Below are 13,370 nucleotides of genomic sequence, written 5' to 3'. Positions count from 1 at the left end.
GTGGCAGGAAGAAGGAAGCAATCTGGATGTCTACCACATAGATAACTACAAAGTACAATGAAGTGGGTACAGACAGAAGTTGAGGCAGCTAAAAGTAATAGAGAAAACACACCCATAGCTGAATCATTTACAGAAATTAAAAACCCAGTGCTACATATTTTAAGGCAACCCAACAAAAAGAGCATCTATATGAACCACAATGGAATGGTATCCTATGGGAGGGAGGCCAATGGGGATAAAAGGGTATAAATAAACATATAACTCAATCATAGTAATGTGACAAGGATGAAGAAAATGACTAACTCATCCCTGTATAGGTAAGATCCAAAAATAATCCCTTCCAGTGGAAAAACTCTGACCAAGAAGATTCTCAGTCACACCATGTTGCCATTCAGCCAGGTTACCACCCAAACTTAGGAAACACCAGGAGTAAGGTCAGTACCCGAGTCTCCAGGGTGTTAATGGCCTTAGCCTGGCTGCTTCTGGCTGCCAAGAGCTGTTGTCTGGTATCCTCCAAATTCTGCTCAGCAAGTGTTTTCTGTAAGTTGAAAGAAGAGTAAAAGAAGACTATCATTCCTCAGTTGAATAAATATTTACAGATTATCTACAACATACTGTGATTTGTGCTAGGCACAAGAGACATGAATACATTTTTAATAATTCAGCTAATAGAGATATAATTCACATATCATAAAGTATACACAGATAAATTTGAAATAGTCCCTTGACCTTGAGGCTGGAACAAAAGACTAATAAAAAAATTACACAATAGAGTACAGTAAGTGTCCACAAAGAGGAAGAAGCACAGGGTGGGAGATACTCCCTGCCACAGGGCAGGTAGGCAGCTTTAGAACTCACAAGGTCGTTAGGGTTCAGGGAGCCTCCCAGGCAGGGGGATGACCAAGGGCGATGTGAACAGCCTGCTACGTTGAGGGAACTACTACTCCTCAGAAGCCAAAATGATGATGGGTTTAGGTCAAAAAACAAGACTAGAAAGATAGGCAAAAGGGCCAGCTCATGAGAAGCTTTTGAATGTTGCAAAAAGGAGTTAGAACTTGATTCTGTAAGCAACATTTTTCAAAGTAGAAATTCTAGGCCGGGCGCAGTGGCTCACACCTGTAATCCCAGAACTTTGGGAGGCTGAGGCAGGCAGATCACTTTAGGTCAGGAGTTCGAGACCAGCCTGGCTAACGTGGTGAAATCCCATCTCCACTAAAAATATTTTAAAAATTAGCTGGATGTGGTGGTGGGTACCTGTAATCCCAGCTACTCGGGAGGTTGAGGCAGGAGAATTACTTGAACCCAGGAAGCGGAGGTTGCAGTGAGCAGAGATTGTACCACTGAACTCCAGCCTGGGTGACAGAGTGAGACTCTGCCTTAAAAAAAAAAAATGGGGCTGGGAGCGGTGGTTCACGCCTGTAATCCCAGCACTTTGGGAAGCCGACGTGGACAGATCACGAGGTCAGAAGTTCGAGACCAGCCTGACCAACATGGTGAAGCCCTGTCTCTATTAAAAATACAAAAAAATTAGCTGGGTGTGGTGGTGTGCACCTGTAGTCCCAGCTACTCGGGAGGCTGAGGCAGGAAAATCACTTGAACCCCGGGAAGTGGAGGTTGCAGTGAGCCGAGATCACGCCACTGCACTCTAGCCTGGGCAACAGAGTGAGACTCCGTCTCAAAAAAAAAAAAAAAAAAAGAAATGTAGACTTAGCTGAGATAGCTGTTACTGAGATAGTTGTTAATCTCAGCTAGTTGCACAGATTTGAGGCCTTGCTCCAAGCCTAAGGAAATCAGAATTTCTGAGGGTAGGGCCAGAGATATATACTTTATTTACTTATTTATTATTTTTGAGATGGAATTTCACTCTTGTCGCTCAGGCTGGAAAGTAGTGGTGCGATCTTGGCTCAATGCAACCTCCACCTCCTGGGTTCAAGTTATTCTCTTGCTTCAGCCTCCTGAGTAGCTGGAATTACAAGCACCCGCCACCATGCCCAGCTAATTTATTTATTTATTTATTTTTTTGAGACAGAGTCTCGCTCTGTCACCAGGCAGGAGTGCAGTGGCATGATCTCAGCTCACTGCAACCTCCCAGGTTCAAGCAATTCTCCTCCCCCAGCCTCCGGAGTAGCTTGGGACTACAGGCATGTGCCACCACGCCCAGCTAATTTTTGTATTTTTAGTAGAGACGGGCTTTCACCATGTTGGCCAGGATGGTCTCGATCTCCTAACCTTGTGATCCGCCTGCCTCGGCCTCCCAAAGTGCTGGGATTATAGGTGTGAGCCACCGCGCCTGGCCTAATTTTTGTATTTTTAATAGAGGCGGGGTTTTGCCATGTTGGCCAGGCTGGTCTTGAACTCCTGACCTCAGGTGATCTGCCCGCCTCGGCTACCCAAAGTGCTGGGATTACAGGCGTGAGCCACCACGCCTGGCCTAGAGATATATACTTTAAACAAACTTCCCAAGTAATTTCTATGCACATTAAACATTATAATAATGATGATGGCACAATAATAATATTGATCATGTTTACAGCTGACATACATTGAGACCCTACTCTGTTCCGGTTATCATTCTAAGCACTTCACATATTGTAACTCATTTAACCCTAACAACAATTCTGAGTTTAACAGTATAATAAAACCAATTTTATTGGGGAGGAAGCAAACACAAAGAGATTAAATTACTTGCTCTAAGTCAGGGGTCCCCAACCCTTGGGCCACAGACCTTGCGGTCTGTTAGGAACCAGGCCACACAGCAGGAGGTGAGTGGTGAGTAAGCACTACCGCCTAAGATCTGCCTCCAGTCAGATCAGTGGTGGTGTTAGATTTTCATAGGAGCATGAACCCTATTGTGAACTGTGCAAGTGAGGGATCCAGGTTGCACACTCCTTATGAGAATCTAGGGATGATGATGATCTGAGGTGGAACAGTTTTATTCTGAAACCACCCCCTCACCCACCCCCACCTGACCCCATCTGTGGAAAAACTTTCTTCCACGAAACCAGTCCCTGGTGCCAAAAGGGTTGGGAACTGCTGCTCCAAGTCAAAGCTGGTAAGTAGAAGAGGCAAAATGCAAGCATGGACAGTCTGATTCTAGAAATCAATTTACTCCCTAGAACCCACATTATACTTCCTGTAGACCGTTGAAGGCAATTGTAGAAGATGTTTAAGAGAGTGATATGGTCACCAGTGCTGATTAGGAGGATCAGTTTGGCAGTGAGCGTGGGAGACTGTGTCAGAGAGTGAAGGAAGAGAGACTGATGCTGGGTAGGCCAATCTGGAGACTTCTAACATAGACTAGGCTAGATTTGCTGGAAACCCTGAAGTACAACCAGTGGCACTGGAGATGGAGGTATTTAGTTGAAACTGACTGAAGAAAGAAAGGGAGGGTCTAATCTAGGAGCCTCATGACCTCGGCTTTGTCACCTTTGTCACAGTGTGGCCAATCACTGGAACAGAAAGAGAGGGAAGAGTAGAATGTGTGCAGACAATGAGCTCAGCCTGATGAGAAAGTTCCCTTGCACCACGGGGGAAGAGGCCAGTCTGCACAACAGCCTCCCTCGGGAAGGAGAGAATGCTGCCCAAGGTAATTCTTGCTTTTGCCAAGGGGTAGATGTAGCTATTTTCCTTGGCCACTGCAGAGTACAAAATGGTGGGGAAGAGGGCAGTGCAGAAAGACAAGGCAGCCCAAGTGGCGGAAATCACTAGGTGTGGTTTATTGGTGATGAGATGCTATCCGTTTGTATGTATCTCTGAATACAGCTCTCCCTTTCCCTGAGAAAAGCATGTCACCCACAGGGGACATAAGGCTCTTTCTGATGTAAGCAGGACAAGCCAAAGTTGGAGACACTTCTTTTGTTACCATGCTGTTTGCTGGCCCTACAGCTCTGAAACTCTAGGATTTGTGAAGTCACCAGAATCAACCCTGCCTTTCCAACACCAGCCAGCCCAAAGAGAACAGAAGTTACCTCTTTCAGGAGTTCTTGCACGTGTTCTTCTCCTGATAAGTTCTGTTCTAGTCTCTTCTCCAAGGATGCAACCTTCTCTTGCAAATGTGTGATAACGTCTTCTTTCTCTTGAGTTTCAGCAGTGACCTGCAGGTGAAAGCAGAGATCACTCTATACTAGAAGCCCTCTCTTCCTTCCTTCCTGCTTTCTTTTGGGCCATCACATTTTCCTGCAACTCTGTCCTCAACTGTATCCTAGAAGAACAAACAGCTAAGAGATCTTCCTGAAAATGGGATACAGAAAATGCAAGATTAGAACCTGACAAAACTCAGGGATCCAGCTCAGACCTAGTGCAGCAAGAAGCAAACACTCTTCCCAATTAAACAACTGACAGTCTGGAACAAAGGCATTACCTACGTGGTAGAGGCAGCAGAACTAATCCCACCAAGAAGCACTCAGCCTGCAATGACCTATGGAACAATGCTCCTGAAAGCTGAGGGGCTGGATAAAGCAGTAACAGTGCTGATGTAGTGGCTTTAAGGCTAAAGAGAGAACTTCTGAAATGATGAGATTCACCTGGCTCACAGGACAGGGACCACAGCAGAGCTGCCATGCCTCTCACACCTTGGCTTTAGACCAACAGCTGCCCATTTTATTTCAATCTATTATTTTTGGTTTTTTGAGACGGAGTGTTGCTCTGTTGCCTTGGCTGGAGTACAGTGGCGCGATCTCGGCTCACTGCAACGTCCACCTCCTGGGTTTACGCCATTCTCCTGCCTCAGCCTCCCGAGTAGCTGGGACTACAGGCGCCCACCACCACACCTGGCTAATTTTTTGTATTTTTAGTAGAGACGGGGTTTCATCATATTGGCCAGGATGGTCTCAATCTCCTGTCCTCATGATCCACTAGCCTTGGCCTCCCCAATTGCTAGGATTACAGGCGTGAGCCACTGTGCCCGGCCAGTCTATCTCTTTAGCTATGATGGTAGTGGTGGTAGCAAGAGGTTGGGACTAACTTGGTTCCTTTTACTGCTACTAATCTTCAACTGCTGCTTGTATTAGTCCATTCTCACACTGCTATAAAGAATACCTGAGACTGAGTAATTTATAAAGGAAAGAGATTTAATTGACTCACAGTTCCACATGGCTGGGAGGCCTCAGGAAACTTACAAGCATGGCAGAAGGAGAAGGGGGAGCAAGGTACATCTTACACGGTGGCAGGATAGAGCAAGCGAGTGAGGGGGGAAGTGCCATACTGTAAAACCATCAGCTCTCATGAGAACTCACTCACTATCACAAGAACAGCAAAGGAGAAATCTGCCTCCATGATCCGATCACCTCCCACCAGGTCCCTCCCTTGACATGTGGGCATTACAATTTGAGATGAGACACGGAGCCTAACCATATCACTGCTCAATGTCAAAGCAGAGGATCCAGGAAGCTTTGAATACATGAGTTCTTACATCCCCACTGAGGATGCCCATTCTTCCCCAGAAAAGGTTGCAGGGCAACAAAATCTCACTGTGAAGACTTGTACCTCTTTACATATACTCTGTTCCCTCAAATTCCCTTATCTTACACTTCCGTTGCTCCATTTCAAGCCATAAACTTTCATGTTCAGTTGTAACTTGGCCAATCTCTCCTCAGGATAAGATGCAGCAACCAGGGTGTATGGTTTTGGGAAGAAGTATTTGCCATTCTGAATTCTCACAGGTGGACAACAGAGATAGTGGAGGGGAAGTCTGAAGACTAGATTTATGACCCCACAATTCAATAAACTTTCATCAAGCCTGAACTCTATCTGTTGTTTTCTGAGGATACAATCAACATAATTCCAGCATGGAGGCTGGTGGTGGAGACAGACACACAACTAATTACAAAACAATACAACTGTGCTTCAACAGAGGGACACACACGGTGCTATGAGATATGAGATGCAAGAGGGATTAACTGGGAGAATCAGATCAGGCCTCCTCAATGGGCAAGTCCAGGTGAAAGAGGGTGGAAGAGGAACAATCATTCTGCATAAAGGGCAGCACATACAAAGAGGTAACAGACAAGTCCTGCAAGGCTAGAGGCTGGGTGAGGGGGAAAGAACAGCTGAACACAACTCTCAGGTCTGTGGCTCAGACACCTGGGCAAACGGTAACATTATGCAAGGTGGATAACACAGGAAAGCGAGTGAGTGTGATAGGAAAAAAAAAAGCCAGTTTTGGCCATGTTGACCCATCTTTCTGGGTCTCTTATTACTAATGTTAATACTAGCAATAGTTATAACTGTAATATAGCAGCAGCAGCTATAACAAGATTGCCGCAGCAATCTTGAAAAAGAATAACTGTAGGCCGGGCGTGGTGGCTCACGCCTGTAATCCCAGCACTTTGGGAAGCTGAGGTGGGCAGATCACGAGGTCAGGAGATCGAGACCATCCTGGCTAACACGGTGAAACCCCATCTCTACTAAAAATACAAAAACAAAATTAGCCGGACGTGGTGGCAGGCGCCTGTAGTCCCAGCTACTCAGGAGGCTGAGGCGGGAGAACAGCGTGAACCTGGGAGGCGGAGCTTGCAGTGAGCGGAGATCGCGCCACTGCACTCCAGCCTGAGCGAGGAGCGACACTCCGTCTCAAAGAAAAAAAAAAGGAAAGAAAAAGAATAACTGTTGATGTAAGAGTTGGAGAACATTACCTGATTTCAACTCTAAAGTGACAATGATCAAGACAGTGTGGTAATAGCGTAAAGACAGACATATAGGGTCAAGGGAACGCTGCAAGCACTTCCTATTATGTCTAGTCCTTACAAATGCTCTTTACCACATCCATTTACAAGGAAACTGAAGCTTAGGGACTAGCCCAAAGGCATATACCTATTAGCGATAGATTAAGGATTTAAATCCAGGTCTTCTGGATCCAAAGTCTGCATTTGTTCCCCTACACATCAATCTGAATTCAAGAGGTATAGATGACCCATTCCAGTTAAAACTAAAACAACACATCTTACACAGGTCACTGTGTTAGGCAAAGTTAGGGACAGAAAAAGAATCAGTGGCCAAGTTCCACTTATGCCTCTTGTGCAACATATTGATATGCAACCTCCTTCTCCAGGCTGGCTGACTTAACTTCAGGCCCTCTACACCTCATGTGGACTACGGGAACAGCTACCAAGCCATACTCCCTGACATCAAACCTGCCCCTTTCCTAATGATCACCCTCTTCACCTACTCCCTCCCGAGTCTGGGTCTCACAGTTATAGTCCCAGAATATGGACTGCATCAGTTCTGGGTGGTGGTCACTTGATTCAGACAGACATGAGTCTGAATCCTGGCTCTGTCATTGACTCCAGCTGTACGGTCTTGACAAATCATTTAGCCTTTGATGTCAGATGCCCATTACTATCACCTGTAAAATAGGAAAACACTGTCTAACCAAAGGGTAGTTGTGAGGACTCGATGAGTCCCTATCTGTAAAGCACTTGAATACTGAGCTCGGGGTAATTGCTCAGCTATTCTTGTTAAATATTCACTAATGATTATTTATTAAATTTCATGTTCACTATTTAGTCTATACAACTGGCCCTGCATACCTTCCCAGCCTCATCTAGCACCGTTTCCACTTCCTAAGCGTTAACCACTTGTCTATCCTTTTGGTTCTCCCAACATGCCTTTTTTTCCTTCATTATAAATGTATTTATTGCGCTGAGACCAGTGGCTTATGTTTGTAATCCCAGCACTGTGAGAGGCCGAGGCAGGAGGCTTGCTTTTAAAGCCAGGAGATCAAAACCAGCCCAGGTAACACGGGGAGATCTTTTCTCTACAAAAGTAAAAAAATTGAAAACAAAAAAGGTTGAGGTTGCAGTGAGCCGAGGTCGCGCCACTGCACTCCAGCCTGGGCATCGAGAGCAAAACTCTGTCTCAAAAATAAAAAAATAAATAGATAAAATAAAATAAATGGCAGGGCATGGTGGCTCACATGTGTAATCCTAGCACTTTGGGAGTCCGAAGCAGGCAGATCAAGAGGTCAGGAGTTCAAGACCAGCCTGACCAATATGGTGAAACCCTGTCTCTTCTAAAAATACAAAAATTAGCTGGGCATGGTGGCATGTGCCTATAGTCCCAGCTACTCGGGATGCTGAGGCAGGAGAATCACTTGAACCTGGGAGGTGGAGGCTGCAGTGAGCCAAGATCACACCACTGCACTCCAGCCTGGGCAACAGAGCAAGACTGTGTCTCTAAATAAATAAATACATAAATATACTTATTTAAGTAAAAAAAAAAAAAAAAGTAAGGTGAATTCCATGAAAATATTATGTTAAGTACAATACAGGTTAGGAAGAACATAAATTGGGAAGTTGAAAGATAATGGCTACAGTTGAGGAACTGCTATCCAGTAGAGTAAAAAATGTGTAATTCTGAACACTGTGGGTTAAATAAAAACAAAATGAAAAGAATTAAAGTAAAATTTTGTTTCCAAACTGACAGACATCTGGTAAGAATAAACTAGAAAAAAATAGAAAATGCATAAATACTATTATGAATGAAGATAGGGGAGCAACTAAAAAAAGAATATAAGAAATACAATGCCAAAACATTAAACTTACAGCAAATGAACAATTATGTAGAAAAATATAAATTAACAAAACTTAGGAAGAAATACATAAACTTAGAATTACCATTAAGGAAATCTATTCAGTAATTAAAAATCTTCACAAGCCAGGCAAAGTGGCTCATGCCTGTAATCCCAGGACTTTGGGAGGCTGAGGCAGGAGGATTGCTTGTGTCCTGGAATTCAAAACTAGCCTGGGCAACATAGTGAGACCTTAACTATAAAAAAATTTTTTTTTAATTAGCCAGGTGTGGTAGTGTAAGCCTGTAGTCCCAGATATATGGGAGGCTGAAGTAGGAGGATCACTTACGCCCAGGAATTTGAGGCTGCAGTGAGCCATGATTGCACCATTGCACTCCAGCCTGGGTGACAGAGTGAGACCCTGACGCAAAAAAAAAAAAAAAAACGAAAACAAAAAAAAAAACCACCATCGACAAAAATTAAAATTTTGGTATGTCCCTACTATATTACTATATAATTGAGAAAAAATAAATTATAGCTCCAGGTATCATATGAATGTTTTTCAGGAGTGCAATGTTGAGCACAAAAAGTAAGTTTAGAAAAATACCTACAGAATGATATCATTTATATAACATTAACAAGCATGGGAAACTAAAGAAGATAGTTTAGGGATAAAACTGACAACATTAGAAAGCAAAGTAGACAATGAAGCAATCTCCAGATAGTACTTACTTCCAAAGGAAAAAGGAATGGGATGGAATAGTGAAGGGCACAGAGGGAACCTCAAAGATAAACACATTGTTCTTTTTCTTAACCTGAGGGATAGCTCAGAGGGCTCATTGCCTTATTATACTTTCTATCATACTCATATTTTATAAATATGTTTTTATATATACTCAATAAAGACAAGAAAAAAACAAATTCCAAATTTACAATCTTCACACAATACCAGCCCTTCTTTTGCCCAAGCCAGAAGCCCATAAATCACCCATAAAAATACAGACTTTTCTCTTCCTCTCCTCCCATATCTATTACATTAGTAAGTCTGTCAATCTCTTCAATAGTTCTTACATTTGTCTACCCATTATTATCTTCACCACCACACTTGTCATCTTACGGTCGAACAACTGCAAAAGCTTCCTAAGTGGAAGACCCTCTCAGTCTCCTAACGGCCAGAGTAATCTGTTATTCTCTCTTATTCTGTATGTCACTGGCTTTCTTCTAGTTCCTTGAATGTGCTAATCCTTTTATTTGCCTCAGAGTTTTTGTTCATGCTGTTCCCTGCTTGAAATTCTCTCCCATCATCCCTTTCTCTCCAGCCTGAGCACTGTATCGAGTGTTACTTCCTTAAGTGTTCTACGGCTCCAACTGGATCTGATCTGATATATATATATATATTTTGAGACGGAGTTTCGCTCTTATTGCCCAGGCTGGAGTGCAATGGTGCGATCTCGGCTCACTGCAACCTCCACCTCCTGGGTTCAAGCGATTCTCCTGCCTCAGCCTCCCAAGTAGCTGGGATTACAGGTGTGTGCCACCATGCCCAGCTAATTTTGTATTTTTAGTAGAGACAGGGTTTCTCCATGTTGGTCAAGCTGGTCTCGAACTCCCAACCTCAGGTGATCCACCTGCCTCGGCCTCCCAAAGTGCTGGGACTGCAGGCGTAAGCCACCAAGCCCAGCCCTGATCTGATATCTTTTAATAGGATCTCACTAAATCTCGTAGTTTTCTTTCAGAACACTCATCACGGTTAGTAATTATATATGTGATTACTGATTAATGTCTGACTTCCCTTCTAGACTATAAGCACCACAAAGGCAAGAACTGTATCCATTTTGCTCACCATAATATTATGAACACCCAGCACAGAGCCCAGCACATAGTAAAGCTCAACTAATATTTTTAGAATGAATGAAGAAACTTACTGTGACCAAAGTCTGGACTTCCCTGAGCCCCATTTTTCCAATTATAAAAACAACAGATGGTTCTAATTGACATCAAAGGGTCCCTTGACTATCAAAGTTGTGGCCAGGTGCCTGTAATCCCAGCACTTTGAGGGCCGAGGTAGGCAGATCACTTGATGCCAGGAGTTCAAGACCAGCCTGGCCAACATGGTGAAATCCTGTCTCTACTAAAAATACAAAAATTAGCCCGGTTGGTGCCTGTAGTCCCTGCTATTCAGGAGGCTGAGGTGGGAGGATTGCTTGAGCCTAGGAGGTGGAGGTTGCAGTGAGCCAAGATCACGCCATTGCACTCCAGCCTAGGTGACAAAGTGAGACCCTGTCTCAGAAAAAAACAAAAAAATACAAAAACCAAAGTTGTGTATCTATTTTCCCCCTTCTTCCATGACCCCAAATGTACTCTCTGACCTTCTGCCTTTTCTGCCTCCTGCTGTCCTCCTGATCCTTGACATTCCAGTTCCTCTAGGAAGATTTCCTTGACTCCTGGGCTGGAATGTACTTCCCCTATGGCATATCTTTTGTATTTGAAAAATCTAGGGCTGAGTGTGGTGGTTCACCTCTGTAATCCCAGCACTTTGGGAGGCTGAGGCAGGTGGATTGCTTGAGCCCAGGAGTTCGAGACCAGCCTGGGCAACATAGCGAAACCCCATCTCTACAGATAATAATAATAAAAAAAAATTAGCCTGTTGTAGTGGCATGTGTCTGTAGTCCCAGCTATTTGGGAGGCTGAGGTGGAAGGATCACTTCAGCCTGGGAGGCTGAGGCTGCAGTGAGCCGTTGACGTCACTGCACTCCAGCCTGGGTGAAAGAGCAAGACCGTGTCTCAAAAAAAAGAAAAAAAAAAAAAGAAAAAAGAAAAATCTAGTTCACTTACTTGAGACTTCTTGTTTGAGCATTTCTTTTCTTGTGATTACAGTAGGTTTGAGTTCTATAATGAAACTGTAAGCCTCTGAAGGAAAACAATGTCTGTATTTAGATTTTTAGTTCATTGAGGGTAAAAAGCCTGTATCACAGTCATTCATTCATGTATATATTTACTGGGTGCTCCTTATTGTGAGGCAGCAAAGCGCAGTAGAATAAGCATGAGTTCTGGAGTAAGACTTGGGTTAGAATCCAACTCTGTCACTTACTGTTATAACTGTGAACAAGGTCAATAACCTCTTAGTTTCCACTTAGGTATCTGTAAGTATGATAATACTTAGCTAAGACCTCTATTGACAAAATCTTACTGTACTGTAATTATGTTGTAAGGCTCTGTCTCACTTGAGATCAGCATTTCTGAAAGATGAGGGTAGGGTGGATGGCACTGCCGAATAGGGGGTGGTTCTGTGATGTGAGGGGAAGGGCTGGATGTCAATGACTGAAGGATGCTATTGGCATTCAGAACCCAGAGGCCAGGAATGCTAAATGTCACGCAATGCAATGGACAATCATACAATACGAGTTGTTCTGCTCAAAATGCCAATAATAAATATGTCATTGGGAAATACTACTTTATTTTATTTATATTTATTTATTTATTTTATTATTTTTTTAAGACAGAGTCTCTCTCTGTCACCCAGGCAGGCTGCAGCGCAATGGCGCAATCTCAGCTCACTTGCAACCTCCACCTCCCAGGTTTAACCGAATCTCCTGCCTCAGCCTCCCAAGTAGCTGGAATTACAGGTGCACGCCACCACACCGAGCCTTATTTTTATTTTTAAAGATAGTCTTGCTCTATTGCCTGGGCTACAGTGCTGTGATATGGTCATGGCCCACTGTAGCCTTGAATTCCTGGGCTTAAGCGATTCTCCCACCATAGCCTCCCAAACAGCTGGAACTACAGGTGCACACCACCACAACTGGCTAATTTTTTTTTTTTTTTGGTAGAGATGGGGTCAAGAGGAGGACCTCATGTGATCCTCCTGCCTTGGCCTACCAAAGTGCTAGGACTACAGGCTTGAGTCACTGTGCTGGGCCTGAGAAACACTACTTTATATTCAAAAATATTATCATTCATCTTTATATTCTCAGAGTGTAACACAGCCCTAATGTAGAAACAAATGTATGTCAATGAAATGAAAAAACAAATTGTAATGACATCATTTGATTACGTGCCATAAAACAAACTGGATTAGAGCCAAGTATGTCAAAGGTACAGCCCTGGTCATGTCAGCCACTATTGTATTTTTCATGCTCAAGGTCCATTATGTGCTTAAAGACATATTTGAGTCAGGCCAGGCACGGTGGCTCACGCCTGTAATCTCAGCACTTTGGGAGGCCGAGGTTGGTGGATCACGAGGTCAGGAGTTTGAGACCAGCCTGGCCAACATGGTAAAACCCTGTCTCTACTAAAAATACAAAAATTAGCCGGGTGTGGTGGCGGGCGCCTATAATACCTGGGTGACAAGAGCAAGACTCTGTCCCAAAAAAAAAAGAAAAAAAAAAAAAAGAGACATATTTGAGTCGACCAAATGGTGTACTTTGAGAATTCCTGACAGGAAAATACTGACTACTTCTGCTAAGCAACACTTGTTCAGCTGTATGGCCATTTCCATCTGAGCGCAGCCTGGCTAGTACAGGAAATGGAGCCATGTGGACTGCATGAGAAATGTATGTTCAGTAGCTACTCTCAGGCAGAAATTTCTGAAAGAATTAGTTTTTATGAATCTTAGAAATCCAGGTCTTCTCCTCATATTCTACTTACCTTTTGCAAATCAATGGAAAGCTGCTGAATGAGTGCTTGGAGCTCTTGTTCCTTTTGTTCCAGGGCTGTGATCTTACTTTCTGCACCTGTTTTTGAAGCTATCATGTGATCTCTTCATCAAAAGAAAGCAGACAATGAACAAATTTGGATATCTCATCTAATATACAGTCTTCTGCAGGAAAAATACAAATGGTTTCTTCTGTGTCAGGGCTACAAG

General features: G+C 43.6%; 1 protein-coding gene across 5 annotated transcripts in view; it reads right to left on the bottom strand.

The window, feature by feature from the left end:
- Positions 1 to 13,370, bottom strand: part of GOLGA1 (golgin A1) — a 62,727-nt gene that overhangs the window by 29,239 nt on the left and 20,118 nt on the right. For all 5 annotated transcript variants that reach the window (XM_003808047.5, XM_034929039.3, XM_008960132.4 and 2 more), the window contains 3 exons: positions 13,154 to 13,265; positions 3,969 to 4,094; positions 443 to 538 (listed from right to left, as the gene is read on the bottom strand). In XM_003808047.5, the coding sequence (XP_003808095.1) occupies positions 443 to 538; positions 3,969 to 4,094; positions 13,154 to 13,265 (334 nt within the window). The remainder of the gene's footprint in view (positions 1 to 442; positions 539 to 3,968; positions 4,095 to 13,153; positions 13,266 to 13,370) is intronic.

Source organism: Pan paniscus, chromosome 11 (genome assembly GCF_029289425.2).
Source record: "Pan paniscus chromosome 11, NHGRI_mPanPan1-v2.0_pri, whole genome shotgun sequence".
In the NCBI taxonomy this organism is placed as follows: domain Eukaryota; kingdom Metazoa; phylum Chordata; class Mammalia; order Primates; family Hominidae; genus Pan; species Pan paniscus.
The sequence above is the reverse complement of the archived record's forward strand: the minus strand, read 5'-3'. Positions and strand labels throughout refer to the sequence as shown.